General features: G+C 33.7%; 1 protein-coding gene across 2 annotated transcripts in view; it reads left to right on the forward strand.

Annotated features, from left to right (window-relative positions):
* Positions 1 to 15,519, forward strand: part of LOC121380064 (golgin subfamily A member 6-like protein 22) — a 76,295-nt gene that overhangs the window by 33,163 nt on the left and 27,613 nt on the right. For both annotated transcript variants that reach the window (XM_041508806.1, XM_041508807.1), the window contains exons 3-5: positions 2,983 to 3,078; positions 7,721 to 7,825; positions 13,223 to 13,327. In XM_041508806.1, coding sequence (XP_041364740.1) covers positions 2,983 to 3,078; positions 7,721 to 7,825; positions 13,223 to 13,327 — 306 coding nt within the window. The remainder of the gene's footprint in view (positions 1 to 2,982; positions 3,079 to 7,720; positions 7,826 to 13,222; positions 13,328 to 15,519) is intronic.

Below are 15,519 nucleotides of genomic sequence, written 5' to 3' on the forward strand. Positions count from 1 at the left end.
ATTAACTATCCTGTGAAGATAACTAAACAAATTTAAGTTACGAACCTGATAACATTACAAGAGAGTGATACAAGAGTCTGTGAAGTTGAAACAGTGAAGTACCATTAAAAATAGACTAAAACTCTACTCCATAATTTACTTCTCAGACGCATGTGCATTTTTAAAATAAAACAAATCTATTTTGTGGTATATTAGAAACACCAGGATGACAAAAAAAAACTTATACGGTTATAAGGTTATACGGAAATAGATAATCTAAACAACAAAATATAAGTAAAGTTTGATTCCATGCAGTGATCATAAACAGCTCTAATAGTGAAAAATATGCCTATATAGTGTTTAAAAACTAGGATCTGTCCCTTTAAAATGTCCTGCCAATATGCAAAGTCATTGTAGACTACAATATAAACCTTTACAAAACTTCTTATGTGAAGATACAAGGTACAAAAAATCTGCAGCAGCCCAAAAGAAAAACATCAAGTATAAACAATAAATGCAGAATGCATGCATGCATGCATGCATGGCCACCTCCTAACATCAGCTAATCAAAAATAGAGACAAGGCCAGACAGCAAATGAAAATAGTCCTTACAAGAAACAAAGAAATGTCACAGGTATTCACTGACAGTACAGGTAAAACATGTAATATGAAGTTAAAGGGACAGACCCTAGTTTTCAAACACTACAGCATATGTTTCACTATTATATAGAGCTGTTTATGATCACTGAAATCAAACATTACTTATATTGTATTCTTTAGATATCCATTTCCGTAGAACCGAATTAAGTGTTTCTGGTCATACTAGCTGGTGTTTCTAATACCAAAAAATGCATTTTTCATATTTTTAAAGAACGCACATGCGTCTGTGAAGTAGCGGTTATGGAGTAGAGTTTTAGTCTATTTTTAATGATATTTCCGGTTTTAAGGCCACTAGACTCTTCTTTCACTGTATTGTAACTTTTATCCAAATGAGTTACAGGATTTTAAATTAACTAAACTTAGTGTCCATTTTTTACGGGTTAAAACTAGGGTCTGTACCTTTAATGGACATAAATAACAGAATTACGTTTATGGTGTTGTTATAATTATATAAAGTACATGTGTCTGCCACATCATAGCCTAGGATGGTTTTACGATATTAAATTCTAGCACTAATTAAAATCTGTAGCTTGGATTTGATATCCAAACAATTTTGTACGTACAAAAATATATATATTAGGAAATGACATGAAGATTTACACAGTGCAAATTAACACAAAGATGATCAGAAACATGTTTTATGTACAACCACTAATTAATATTTTATTTTTAAAAATATATTTAGTATGTGATTACCGTAGACCTGTTGGTCGATATCATCTTAAAAATTGCAGAAAATTCAGGTACATGTAGTCTCTTTAAACAGTCCAGCTGGGATGTATAGCTCCATCGGTGGTAAAGAGCTTGCTTGATGCGCTGTCAGTCTAGGATCGATCCCCATCGGTGGGCCCATTGGGCTATTTCTCATTCCAGCCCTTGTACCACGATTGGTATATCAAATGCTGTGTTACGTATGTGCTATCCTGTCGTTGGGATGGTGCATATAAAAGATCCATTGCTACTGAAATGTTGTGGGTGCTCTCTCTATATTATGTCAAAATTACCAGGTGATGATTAATAAATCAATATGCTCTAGTGGTGTCGTTAAACAAAACAAAGTTTAGCAAAGTTTATACAGTCACTATAGTTGAATAATACAAACAGGTTACAGGATAAAAAAACAAAACAATCAAAGCCAGTACGTGCTCTATACAAAGCAGGTTCAAATGTACTCTTCCTTGGCCAGTAAAGTATAATATTTTAGTCGCCAGCCACTTATATTTAGTAGCCAGCTAATATATACTTGTAATTAAATCGATTCATCTGCCATTTTACGGCACATTACTAATGTCGTAATTGTTATTAGGACTGCATTCGAATGAACTCGTGAAGAGGTGATTCCTAGTTGTTAAATAGCAATTACAAGTTACTGTTTGTGTCCGGTTCCACTAAAACAGTGAACGACTATTAACTATCATCATCAAATTCCGTACCCAATAATTGTATTAAATGAATTTAAGCGAATTACTATTTTAATGGCACTGCATGCTAAGATGTGCATTTAAATTGCAGTACTCATTAAAAGTTAAATAAAAGCATTGTGATAATATCTACCAGGATTCAACGTGTTACTTAGTAGTTACCAATTGGCTACCTTGCTTTTGGTTTAAATAATATTTATTTTCGTCACATACTGCCTTGTAAATTGTTAAAAACTGTTTTATAAATAGTCGTGTCTTTAAAGCTGTCTAAAGTCATGTCATGAAATTAGAAACAAGTTTTCATCCTCCACTGGTGAACATGACTTCTGACATGATTAAAACGACATTCACGACTGGAAAAGTCATTATCGTAGAGGGACCCATTAACATGATAAGCACGAGACGATTGCAGCGCAGAATAACACATACATGTATATAAGTCGACATTTAAAATAATTAACATTTGAGTTTCAAACAGACAAGTAAAGACATACAGTGGCTCAACAATCTCATTTTAATACATGAATAAAACCTGTCTCTAAAGGGGACAGGACTGACTTTCCAAACGCTTGATATTCAATTTAAGGGAGATATAACGTCATAACGAAGTATTATCTCCCCCTTAACGTCACCGTGTTTACTCTTGACTACTGGAAAATCGTTATTCATAGTCCAGTTAACATGTCTCAAACAAACTACGGATAGAAAACATGTTTTATGGAAGATAATTGCTACTGGTCCACAGTGTTTTCCGATGTCCAGTTTTGTTTACAGATTAAAGTAAGATTATTGGACAGTCGCCAATTACTGGCGAATGTGATTTTATTTTTTAGATGCCAGGGAATGTTTTTAGTCACATGCATGGCGAGTATTTTACTTGCTTTGTAGCGCACCGAAAGCAGTGTTCTGTTTTCTATTTCAGAAGCAGCTGTGAGGAATACATTATTACATTTTAAAGAAAAACAAGATTTACACAAAACCTTGGAATCAAACTTAGCAGAGATTGGAAAAATTGAAGGTATGTGTTGCCTGTTTCTATATACCTAGTATTACATACAGAAGTACATTAAATGAATTACAGATATTTCATTGTGTTTTCATATATCTATAGTATCATATACTGTAGATCTTGAAATTAACGCGTCCCTAAATTAATGCGAGTGACAGTGGGCAGACTAAAATGCGACATGAAATTAATGCGAGTGGCCTCCCTTTGAAATATTACTTTCCTAGCAACACACGTCCATGTACTTTTTGGTTCAATCCAAGTTACAGTTGTCTTCAATGAGATCAACTTACTAACATATCTGTGTACACATCAGTTAACCTGTTTAGTCCGTAGTGTTTTTGGTGAGATCAACTCCAAGCATATTTTGCAGCGTTCAATTACGTCACGGGTATGGTTACATAAATCTGGTTAAACATTAGCATATATGTACCATTACAACTATCTTCCTAAGAATGTAGACATATTTCAAAGTCATAACAAAAGAACAATTCACCCAACTAAGTTGCAGTGAACTTGAAAAGTGAAATCAAAGAAACGGATTAGCGTGCTAAAACCCATTCACACGCGATGTATCATGTCAGCTTTTGATAGGATGGCTGGCATCTTGTTAGATTATTGTACAATTAGTATGTCTCGTCTACAATGAATTGTGCTCCAGTTGTTTTATAAACGTATTAGAATTTTAATCTTTGTTTTAAAAGTGTGACACATAGCTTGCTGGACTATAGTCAACAATTAGTCAGACTTGCCTACAATGAATTGGTTTCCAGTTGTGTTATATGTTAGAATTTTAATCTTTAATAGTATCATATATTTATAGTATCATATATCCATATATCTATATAGTATCATATATCTATAGTATCATATATCTATAGTATCATATATCTATATAGTATCATATATCTATAGTATCATATATCTATATATCTATATAGTATCATATATCTATTGTATCATATATCCATATATCTATATAGTATCATATATCTATAGTATCATATATCCATATATCTATATAGTATCATATATCTATAGTATCATATATCTATAGTATCATATATCTATATAGTATCATATATCTATTGTATCATATATCTATATAGTATCATGTATCTATAGTATTGTATATCTATATAGTATCATATATATCTATTCTATCAGATATCTATAGTATTATATATATATACAGTATCATATATCTATAGTATCATATACTAAACAGCATTGAAAATGCACCACCAATAAATGTTTGGATTTCGAAAAGAATACCTGAGCAATAAATGTTTTTGTTGTGAATTAACAGCAATAGATGGATGATTGATATTGACAACCAACAAAAAAGAAAGAACAATCATTGATTAGTTTTAATTCATCTACATATGAAAGACACATAGGGTCACAATGAAAAGTCAATAGCGCGTATGACCATCATCTGTAGGAACACAAGCTATGCAATGTCTTCTCATTGACCCAATATGTCTGCGAATAGTGTTCTGGGGGATAGCATTCCACTCCTGCTGTAGAGCGTTTTCCAGTTCTCTAAGGTTATTCATTTGTGGAAGACGTGAGATGTGTTGACCAAGGTAATCCCAAAGATACTCTATTGGCGATAAATCAGGAGACAGTGCTGGCCATTCAAGCAAAGGAACATTATTGTTCGCTAGATACTGTGTTGTAACACATGCTGTGTGCGCTCAGGCATTGTCTTGCCGAAATGTGTGCATATCCCGATGCTGATGAAAGAAGGGAATGACGTGATTTTGCAAGACGTTATCCCGGTGGTATAAATGGCATTCATGGAGTGCTGTTCGGAGATGATAACTGATCCTGTCCCATACCATGACAACTCCCTCCATCCCATCAATCCATCTGGACAAGGCAGTCATTGTGGTAACGTTCTCCACGCTTATGCCACACCCGCAACCAATCATCAGCATTCCTTAAATGAAAAAGGGATTTGTCACAGTATAGCACACCATGCCAACATTGTAATCTCCAATGATGATACCTTCCTGCCAATCATTGGCACTCATTTCGATGTCGATCAGTCAGGATAGGTCCAACATATGGTCGATGAGCACGCAGTCCAGCAGAGCGAAGACGGCGACACACAGTGTCTACGCTGATAACCCCTCGTCGACCTTGAACAGTTGGTGCAGTCCTGGTTGCTGGCAGCGTAGGATCACGAATATGGAGGCGAACAATATGGCAATCTTGTTGTGGTGTCATAGCTAGCACATCGTTGGCCTGGACGTGGACGGTCTCTGGTTGTTCCTGTTTGCTGGTATCTCCTGTGGAGTCTAGTGATTGTTGAATGGTGGCATTCAAACCGCTGTGCGATGACTACTCGAAATGCCGACTTGAAGCATGCCTAAGGCACGTTCACATTCCTCAGCTGTCAACCTTGCTATCACTTGTTTAACATCCCCTCAAAGACTACTTCATAAATGAAAGTGGCTTTTCAGAGACCATCTTTTATAGCCCCAGTCAGCATGATTTGCACATTCAGTTTATGTTTTTCATGCTATGCATGCAATATTTTGTGTTTTGGTGAACATTGTGTTTCATGGAGTGTTCAGGCAATCATTTTTGTAAGTTATTCGTTGTCATGCATGGTCTATAAGGTAGTATGGTACTTATTCATTGATATTTTTAATGCTGATATACGCCCCATTCACATTTGTTATCATCAACTGGTGGTGTGTTTTCAATGCTGTTCAGTATACACATGTATATCTACATTTATATATAGTATCATATATTTGTAGTATCATATATCTGTAGTAATATATATCTGTAGTATCATATATCTGTAGTATCATATATCTATAGTATCATATATCTGTAGTATCATATATCATATATAGTATCATATATCTATAGTGTCATATATCTATAGTATTATATATCTATAGTGTCATATATCTATAGTATTATATATATCTATAGTGTCATATACATGTATCTAGAGTATCATATATCTATAGTGTCATATATTTATAGTATTATATATCTGTAGTATCAAGTATCTATAGTATCATATATCTATAGTATTATATATCTGTAGTATCAAGTATCTATAGTATCATATATCTATAGTATTATATATCTATAGTGTCATATATCTAGAGTATCATATATCTATAGTATTATATATCTATAGTATCAATATCTATATCATATATTTAGTATCTATATGTATCATATAGTATCATATATCTTTAGTATTATATATATCTATAGTGTCATATATCTAGAGTATCATATATCTATAGTATTATATATCTATAGTGTCATATATCTAGAGTATCATATATCTATAGTATTATATATCTATAGTATCATATATCTTTAGTATTATATATCTATAGTGTCATATATCTAGAGTATCATATATCTATAGTGTCATATATTTGTAGTATCAAATACCTATAGTATCATATATCTATAGTATTATATATCTATAGTATCATATATCTTTAGTATCATATATCTATAGTATCATATATCTATAGTATCATATATCTTTAGTATCATATATCTATAGTATATCATATATCTATAGTGTCATATATTTGTAGTATCAAATATTTGTAGTATCATATATCTATAGTATCATATATCTATAGTATTATATATCTATAGTATCATATATCTTTTGTATTATATATCTATAGTATCATATATCTATAGTATTATATATCTATAGTATCATATATCTATAGTATCATATATCTATAGTATAATATATCTTTAGTATCATATATCTATAGTATCATATATCTATAGTATCATATATCATATAGCATCATATATCTATAGTATCATATATCTATAGTATCAAATATCTTTAGTATCATATATCTATAGTATCATATATCTTTAGTATCAAATATCTTTAGTATCATATATCTATAGTATCATATATCTATAGTGTCATATATACATGTATGTATGTAAAGTAAGAGGCAGGATCTAGCTCAGTGGGTAGAGCACTCGCCTGAGCTAGGTGCTTGCGCTGTAGGATCGAATCACTTCAGTGGACCATGCATTCTCTGATTCGTTTTTTTCATGTGCCAGTCAGTGCACCACGACTGGTATGTCAAAGGATATGGTATGACACGATATGTCCTGTCTGTGGGAAAGTTCATTATTAAGGATATCTTGATACTAATGGGAAAATGTAACAGGTTTCCACTTTATAAGACTCTTGTGTTACCAAATGTTTGACATCCAGTAGCCGATGATTAATTAAGCAATGTGCTCTAATGGTGTCGTCAAACAAAACAAATGTTAACTTTATTGATGGGTGTTTCAGGGGAGTTAAGGGGAGCTATATATATATATCACTCAACTCTCCATGCATCACTCCCTAAAACTAGATCAAGGGGAGTAATTTTTAGCACACCTTTAATTATCACATCGAGTAATATTCTTAAACTGCTGCCCTCAATCTAAGTTAGGGGAGCAATTCATTATTGACCTAAATTTTTTCACATCTCATATTAAGATCTGATGTTTGAGCATGGTTTCACCCACAGCTTAAAACATAGTAAATAAACTGAAATAAATTCTGTTTCATTGAAGCATTATTTTTTGTAAATCAGGATAATAATATGTCTACCATGATGGTTTTTGTTTTACTCAGAAAAACTGAAAGAAGCTAATCAACGGATTAAAGATGAGGAGTCGAAAGGCAAAGTCATGAAGCAAGACATTGTGAAGAAACAAAAAGAAATTGAAAGTATTAAAGGTAGCAATTATACAAAACATTAGTAAGGATTAACAAACAGAAAACATTAGGCCAGAACTAGAGTCCGAGGGCGGGATTTAGCGTTTGGAATGCTAAACCAAAGGATTACTGATTATAACTTAATTGCAGAAGTCGACAGAACTAGGTCGAGGGCGGGATTTAGAACGTTTGGAATGCTAAACCAAAGGATTACTGATTATAACTTAATTGCAGAAGTCGACAGAACTAGGTCGAGGGCGGGATTTAGAACGTTTGGAATGCTCAAAGGATTACTGATTATAACTTAATTGCAGAAGTGACAGAACTAGGTCGAGGGCGGGATTTAGCCGTTTGGAATGCTCCAAAGGATTACTGATTATAACTTAATTGCAGAAGTCGACAGAACTAGGTCGAGGGCGGGATTTAGCCTAAACCAAAGGATTACTGATTATAACTTAATTGCAGAAGTCAACAGAACTATAGGGTGAGGGCAGGATTTAGAACGTTTGGAATGCTAAACCAAAGGATTACTGATTATAACTTAATTGCAGAAGTCGACAGAACTAGGTCGAGGGCGGGATTTAGAACGTTTGGAATGCTAAACCAAAGGATTACTGATTATAACTTAATTGCAGAAGTCGACAGAACTATAGGGTGAGGGCAGGATTTAGACCGTTTGGAATGCTAAACCAAAGGATTACTGATTATAACTTAATTGCAGAAGTCGACAGAACTATAGGGTGAGGGCAGGATTTAACCGTTTGGAAAGGATTGCAGAAGTCGACAGAACTATAGGGTGAGGGCAGGATTTAGAACTATAAACCAAAGGATTACTGATTATAATAATTGCAGAAGTCGACAGAACTATAGGGTGAGGGCAGGATTTAGAACGTTTGGAATGCTAAACCAAAGGATTACTGATCATAACTTAATTGCAGAAGTCGACAGAACTAGGTCGAGGGAGGGATTTAGAACGTTTGGAATGCTAAAACAAAGGATTACTGATTATAACTTAATTGCAGAAGTCGACAGAACTATAGGGTGAGGGCGGGATTTAGAACGTTTGGAATGCTAAACCAAAGGATTACTGATCATAACTTAATTGCAGAAGTCGACAGAACTATAGGGTGAAGGATTTAGAACATTTGGACAGAACTGATTATAACTTAATTAGGTCGAGGGGAGGGCAGGATTTAGAACATTTGGAATGCTAAACCAAAGGATTACTGATTATAACTTAATTGCAGAAGTCGACAGAACTATAGGGTGAGGGCAGGATTTAGAACATTTGGAATGCTAAACCAAAGGATTACTGATCATAACTTAATTGCAGAAGTCGACAGAACTATAGGGTGAGGGCAGGATTTAGAACGTTTGGAATGCTAAACCAAAGGATTACTGAACATTTGGAATAAACCAAAGGATAACTTAATTGCAGAAGTCGACAGAACTATAGGGTGAGGGCAGGATTTAGATTTAGAACATTTGGAATGCTAAACCAAAGGATGATTCGACAGAACTATAGGGTGAGGGCAGGATTTAGAACATTTGGAATGCTAAACCAAAGGATTACTGATCATAACTTAATTGCAGAAGTCGACAGAACTATAGGGTGAGGGCAGGATTTAGAACATTTGGAATGCTAAACCAAAGGATTACTGATTATAACTTAATTGCAGAAGTTGACAGAACTATAGGGTGAGGGCAGGATTTAGCTCAGTCGGTTGAGTGCTTGCTTGAGGTGCTTGCATCGCAGGATCAAATCACCTCGGTGGATCGATTATAACTTATTGCAGAGGTGCTTGCATCGCAGGATCAAATCACCTCGGTGGATCCATTCAGCTGATAAAGTTTTTCTCGTTCCAACCAGTGCATGCACCACAACTGGTCAAAGGCTGTGGTATGTGCTTTCCTGTCTGGGGGAAAGTGCATAAATGTCTTGTCGGTGGAAAAATGTAGCAGCCCGGTTTCCTCTGATGACAATGTGTCAGAATTACCAAATGTTTGACATCCAATAGCTGATGATTAATAAATCAATGTGCTCTAGTGGTGTCGTTAAACAAAACAAGCTTTAACTTTGTAGGCATTAGAACTGGACAGCTGGGGGGAGGGGGGAGTGGAGTACATATGACGACTTGTAATGAGTATAACATATATCTGTCTCTTAATTATTCCAGTTATTGGAACAACTTACTGTTAATTTGATCATCTCAACCATCATCTCAACTGGTCCATAATTTTCAACATTTTCACGAGCGTACAAACCGTACGCTGGGGTGAGGAGGTTAAGGGGCCAGCGTACACTTTTTTTTGAAAATGATCAACATTTTTCATTTGGGGATGTACACATTTAGGGGGGTGGAGGGGGTGGTCAAAAGTGTACTCTTTGTACACTTGTGAAAATGTTGAAAATTATGGACGGCCCTTTAATTATTCCAGTTATTGGTACAACTTACTGTTAATTTGATTATCTCAAACATGGGAAAGTCCACTTTCAGTTAATAGGGGTGGGATATAGCTCATTGGTAGATATTTTGTTATGTTTCAGTGATTGATTATAATCGGAAACTGATCGGTTAATTGGCTCTATCGATGTGATGATCAATTATAAACATTTGTAATTGATTGTTTGAAAATATTAACCGTAATTGCTCCTTCAGTTTAAATGATGCAATTCATATATAAATACAGGTATGTTGGGGTTAGGGTTTGTTTTCATGTGTACATAAAAAAATATATATATTTAATAGATATTAAAGGTAACATCAGTGATTTGTATGGTCTAATCCCATTGAACATGTAAATATATATATTGAGGTTGATGTTTGTTTTCATGTGTACATATATTCTAAAGAAAAAAGTTATATTAAATAGTTATCAAAAGTAATTAGCATTAGTGATTTGTATGGTACGTCAAATCCCATTGAACATGTAAACATATATTGGGGTTGATGTTTGTTTTCATGTGTACATAAAGAAAAAAGATATTTAATAGTTATTAAAGGTAATTAACATCAGTGATTTGTATGGTTTATCCTGTTGAACACGACAATACATGTAGGTACATATAGTGTGCTTTTAATACAATTTATCATTCTTATGTTCATGTAATTTTAACTAATTGTGTAATTGACAGTTGATCAGTTGATGCTAATTAACTGATTAATTATAACCAATGATAGATGATGAAATTCCAACCGATTCCCAACACTAGTGTGTAATTAGATAACTCACCAGAGTGTAATTAGATAACTCACCTGAGAGTAATTAGAGAACTCACCTGAGAGTAATTAGAGAACTCACCCGAGTGTAATTAGAGAACTCACCCAAGTGTAATTAGATAACTCACCCAAGTGTAATTAGAGAACTCACCCAAGAGTAATTATAAAACTCACCCGAGAGTAATTAGAGAACTCATCCTGAGAGTAATTATAAAACTCACCTGAGAGTAATTATAAAACTCACCTGAGAGTAATTAGAGAACTCACCCAAGTGTAATTATAAAACTCACCTGAGAGTAATTAGAGAACTCACCCGAGAGTAATTATAAAACTCACCTGAGAGTAATTAGAGAACTCACCCAAGAGTAATTAGAGAACTCACTTGAGAGTAATTATAAAACTCACCTGAGAGTTACATTCACCCTGAGAGGACGCAGGTGTTTTCCAGCCACAGACCCGTGTCCAGTATACATCAAAGGCTGTGGAATGTATTGTTCTGTCCATGGGAAAGTGCATGTAAAACACACCTTGCAGTGTTCGAGATTAACGGTATCCCGATATCCCGGGGATACCAGAATTTAATTTTGGATACCAGACTTCAAGAACCCAGTATCCCACTGGGATGCCATATAATACTAAATTATCAGGTGGGATACCAGATTTTGAAATGTTAGTATCCATTTGGGATACTGGCCAAGAAATTTAATCTCGAACACACCTTGCTACTCTGTTGGTAAGAGTAGCCTATGTGGCGGCAACAGGTTTCTTCTCGTACTCTCTGTAGACTATATGTTAAAATAACCAGATGTTAGACACCAAATAGCCGCAGTTTAAAATGTGGTGAGGTATAGGTGTCATAAGCGTATGAGACGGGTCGGGGGGGGGGGGTAACTGCCCCCACCCCCCAGTGCTGGAGCAAGTCCCTAAAAGTATTTTCCATCTACAGAAATATCTACATGTTAACTATAACATTTTATTATTTGGCGATCTACACTTGACTAATCAGGAAAATGTAGACTTTTTAAATCCATTAATGACTTTATTGTAAGCACTAAACGTTTTGAAACTTAATAGCACTGTTACATTTCTCTACCTGTGTTATTTCTATGTACATACCTTTCCTTCTGTAGCACACTTTTATGTTATTCATCTACTATTATGTGTTATTATTATTATTATTGTTGTTAGTTATTAATTGTACTTTGTCTGTCATCTTGTCAGTTTGTTTGTAAAAAAATGTAGGGAAAGGTACTAATAATTTATAGGCTTGTAGCCTGTCGACCAATCCAACCAGCAAATGGAATAAAATATTGTTTAAACTAAGTCTTTTTACCATGTATTTCCATCATTCTACCCACAAAATGAGTTGTAATCCATGTGTACAGTACCTCCGATCCTATCAGAGGCCGGACTCTGGATAGGCGTGTTCAAAACCCTAGTGGCATATGGACACATTAAACCAGTTACTAAGCTAAGTAAGTAATCCATGTAAAAATGTGTAGTGATTCGTTTGCAACCCTATATAGCAGCTTGGGAGTAATGCTAATAATAATAGAAAAATATTATCCAGATTTGGGCGTTTCCATTTAATTTGGGTAAAAGCCATATACATGTATGTTCCTCAACAAATATGGGAGCCTAGCTGTACGCCTTTGGGTGTCATTAACCAAATGTATAGTAAAGTTTACTTCATTGCATAGCTCCTGGTGTAATAGCAAATACATGCTGTTAAAGGGACATTCCCGAGTTTGCTGCATTGTAAAATGTTTTCAACTAATAAAATATTTCTACGATTAAACTTAACATATTAAATATATTTTCTTGTTTACAATATCAGTGTCTGTATATTCAATGTGTTTCTGGTCGTCTTAATATTTGTAAGAAGCCCAAACTGGATTTTGTTTTCAAATAATTTCGTAGTTACGAAAAAATATGTTTTAGGAAATATAATGAAAATTAACCTAGTATAAATATTAGAACGATCAGAAACACGTTTAATATACAGCCACTAATATTCTAAACAAGAAAATATATTTAATATGTAAGTTTAATCGTAGAAATATTTTATTAGTCGATAACATCTTAAAACATTGCAGCAAACTCAGGAATGTCCCTTTAACCAGTCCCAATTGTTTCAGCATGCAATAATGATTTTCTTTTCTATTTCTTTAATCATAATATATTTGACTTTACACAGAAAAACTGACTGAAGCTGAGAAACAAATAAAAACACTGGAGTCAGAGTGTAAAAAGCTGAAGCTGAACATTGATGAAAAAGATAAAGAAATTAAAAGCATCAAAGGTATAAATAAATATATATCATGATCATCTGGATATGTATTATGGTGCGATTATATGGGTTTTGAATCACTATATATCTTAAAATAGCAATTGTGCATTGACTTGATCATCAAAGAAAATCTATGACGTCAAATGCAGAAGTCTTTTGTTGACAAAAGTATTTTTTATTGATAAAAATAAAGCAGTTTACAATTTGCGGTAAGTATGGTATATAAACAATTAAAAATACCATGTAACTAAAAGTACTATTTTTCCTACACTATCAAGGTACAAATAGTGACTATGTTGCTACTGGGCTATATGGTTTACATGTGACAATTATAGGGTTAAAATTTGTTTTAATTTTTGATGTGTATGATTAATATGGAATTTATGGACCACCACACACCATTTCCAGTTGTTTGGCAGGGGTCGAATTTTATGCTATTCTGCTATTCCGCAAATAGTAAATTTTGAAATGGAATAATAAAACAATTCTTCCAATATTCCGTCATGAAAGTGAAAATAAAGCACGGAATACCGAAAATCACCTGCGACTATTCCGCTTACGCTTTTTCTTCAGCTACATTTTTCTGCAGAACAAATCCTCGCGCTACTAAGACCTTTCTCATGCACTTAGCGGTACAAAATAACGTCTTTTTGATCGAGATTAATGTTTGGAGTGAGTTTGTTTGTAATTCCAGCTAGTACGCAGCATAGACTGGTATATAAACAATTGTTCGTTACACAATGTTGTACAAGGCGACGTAGCACAGTCAGGAAAACTAGTGGTACATTAATAATTGAAGGGATAGTATATTTTTAGACGGAATAATGTTTTTTGAAATTCACTATTCCTTTGGGATAGTGGTAAAAAAAATTAAATTTCAACCCCTGTTAATTTGGAGTTATTTTCCTTGAATATCGAAGTTATCTGGATATTCCTCTTACCGCATCAAAAAGGTTAGAATATATTAAAACAAACTGTAATTCTGCTCTTCAAATGATGTGGTATAATCTTTTTAATAAAGTTCTGGATTTACATGCACCATACCACGTACATCGATGAGGTTATTACCCGAGTGTTTTTTCGGTATCGTCAATATCATATATTAGGAATAAAAATTGTATTATGCGAGCCTCTGGCGAGCATAATACATTATTTTTATTCCTAATATATGATATTGACGATACCGAAATACATGAGGGTAATAATCTCTTTATCATATAATCTCAAGCTTCATACAACATGTTTTTGTAAACTGTACACGCAACTTTAATTCCAGTCAGCCATTACTAGATATTCAAATGACGTAAGAATATGTGGCGCATTGTATTTTTGAATGGAAATGACGTCAAACTCGAATGACATCATTTTGGATGTTCTTACATCAAAATAAATTAGGGCCTAATGTTTTTTGTTTTCTGAACGCTGGACAGCTTTCAGTGTCAAATTGCCATTGAAATGTTTTTATTTAAGGAATATGAATGCATACGTCAATTATGGAGTGTCACCAAAGTACGTTTGCTTAATTGTCAATAAACCTAGTGCCGTAACCTCGATTAATTTACATCTAATTTGCAAAGTTATCAAATTCTTAAAGTATGTGATCTGAAAAATATCACATACTTTGATTGCACTGAAAATGTAAGATATATCATATGATAAATCAAAAATATTAATATATAGGCCTAGCGTATACAAACGTAAGTAAACTAAAAATAAAAATCACACTATAACTTAAATTTAATGTTTATATTTTAAGATATATTTAAGATAAGGTTTTGTCTCTGTCAATAATAACAAGAAAAACATTGTTATTTCTACACTACGCAAGATTGTTGCTTTTGCCACTTTAAAACCCAAACTGCGAGGATTAGTAATTCAACATGCATTGACTATACAGAGATCTGCATACCGTAGCTAAAACAAACCTGCATGTGTTCTAAAAAAGTACTTTAATTAAACTATGTACATGTATATAATAACGTGGTTTTACTCATTGGTGTAGACATATATGGTATGTGCTTTACTGTCTTTGGGAAAGTGCATATAAAAGATCCTTATTTGCATTAGGAAAAATGTGGCGGGTTTCCTTTGATAACTATATAAGTCAGAATTACCAAATGTTTGACATCCAATAGCCGGTGATTAATTAATCGATGTGCTCCAGTGGTGTCATTAAACACAAAACAAACAAAAACTCTTTCTAT

Source organism: Gigantopelta aegis, chromosome 8 (genome assembly GCF_016097555.1).
Source record: "Gigantopelta aegis isolate Gae_Host chromosome 8, Gae_host_genome, whole genome shotgun sequence".
Classification (NCBI taxonomy): Eukaryota; Metazoa; Mollusca; class Gastropoda; order Neomphalida; family Peltospiridae; genus Gigantopelta; species Gigantopelta aegis.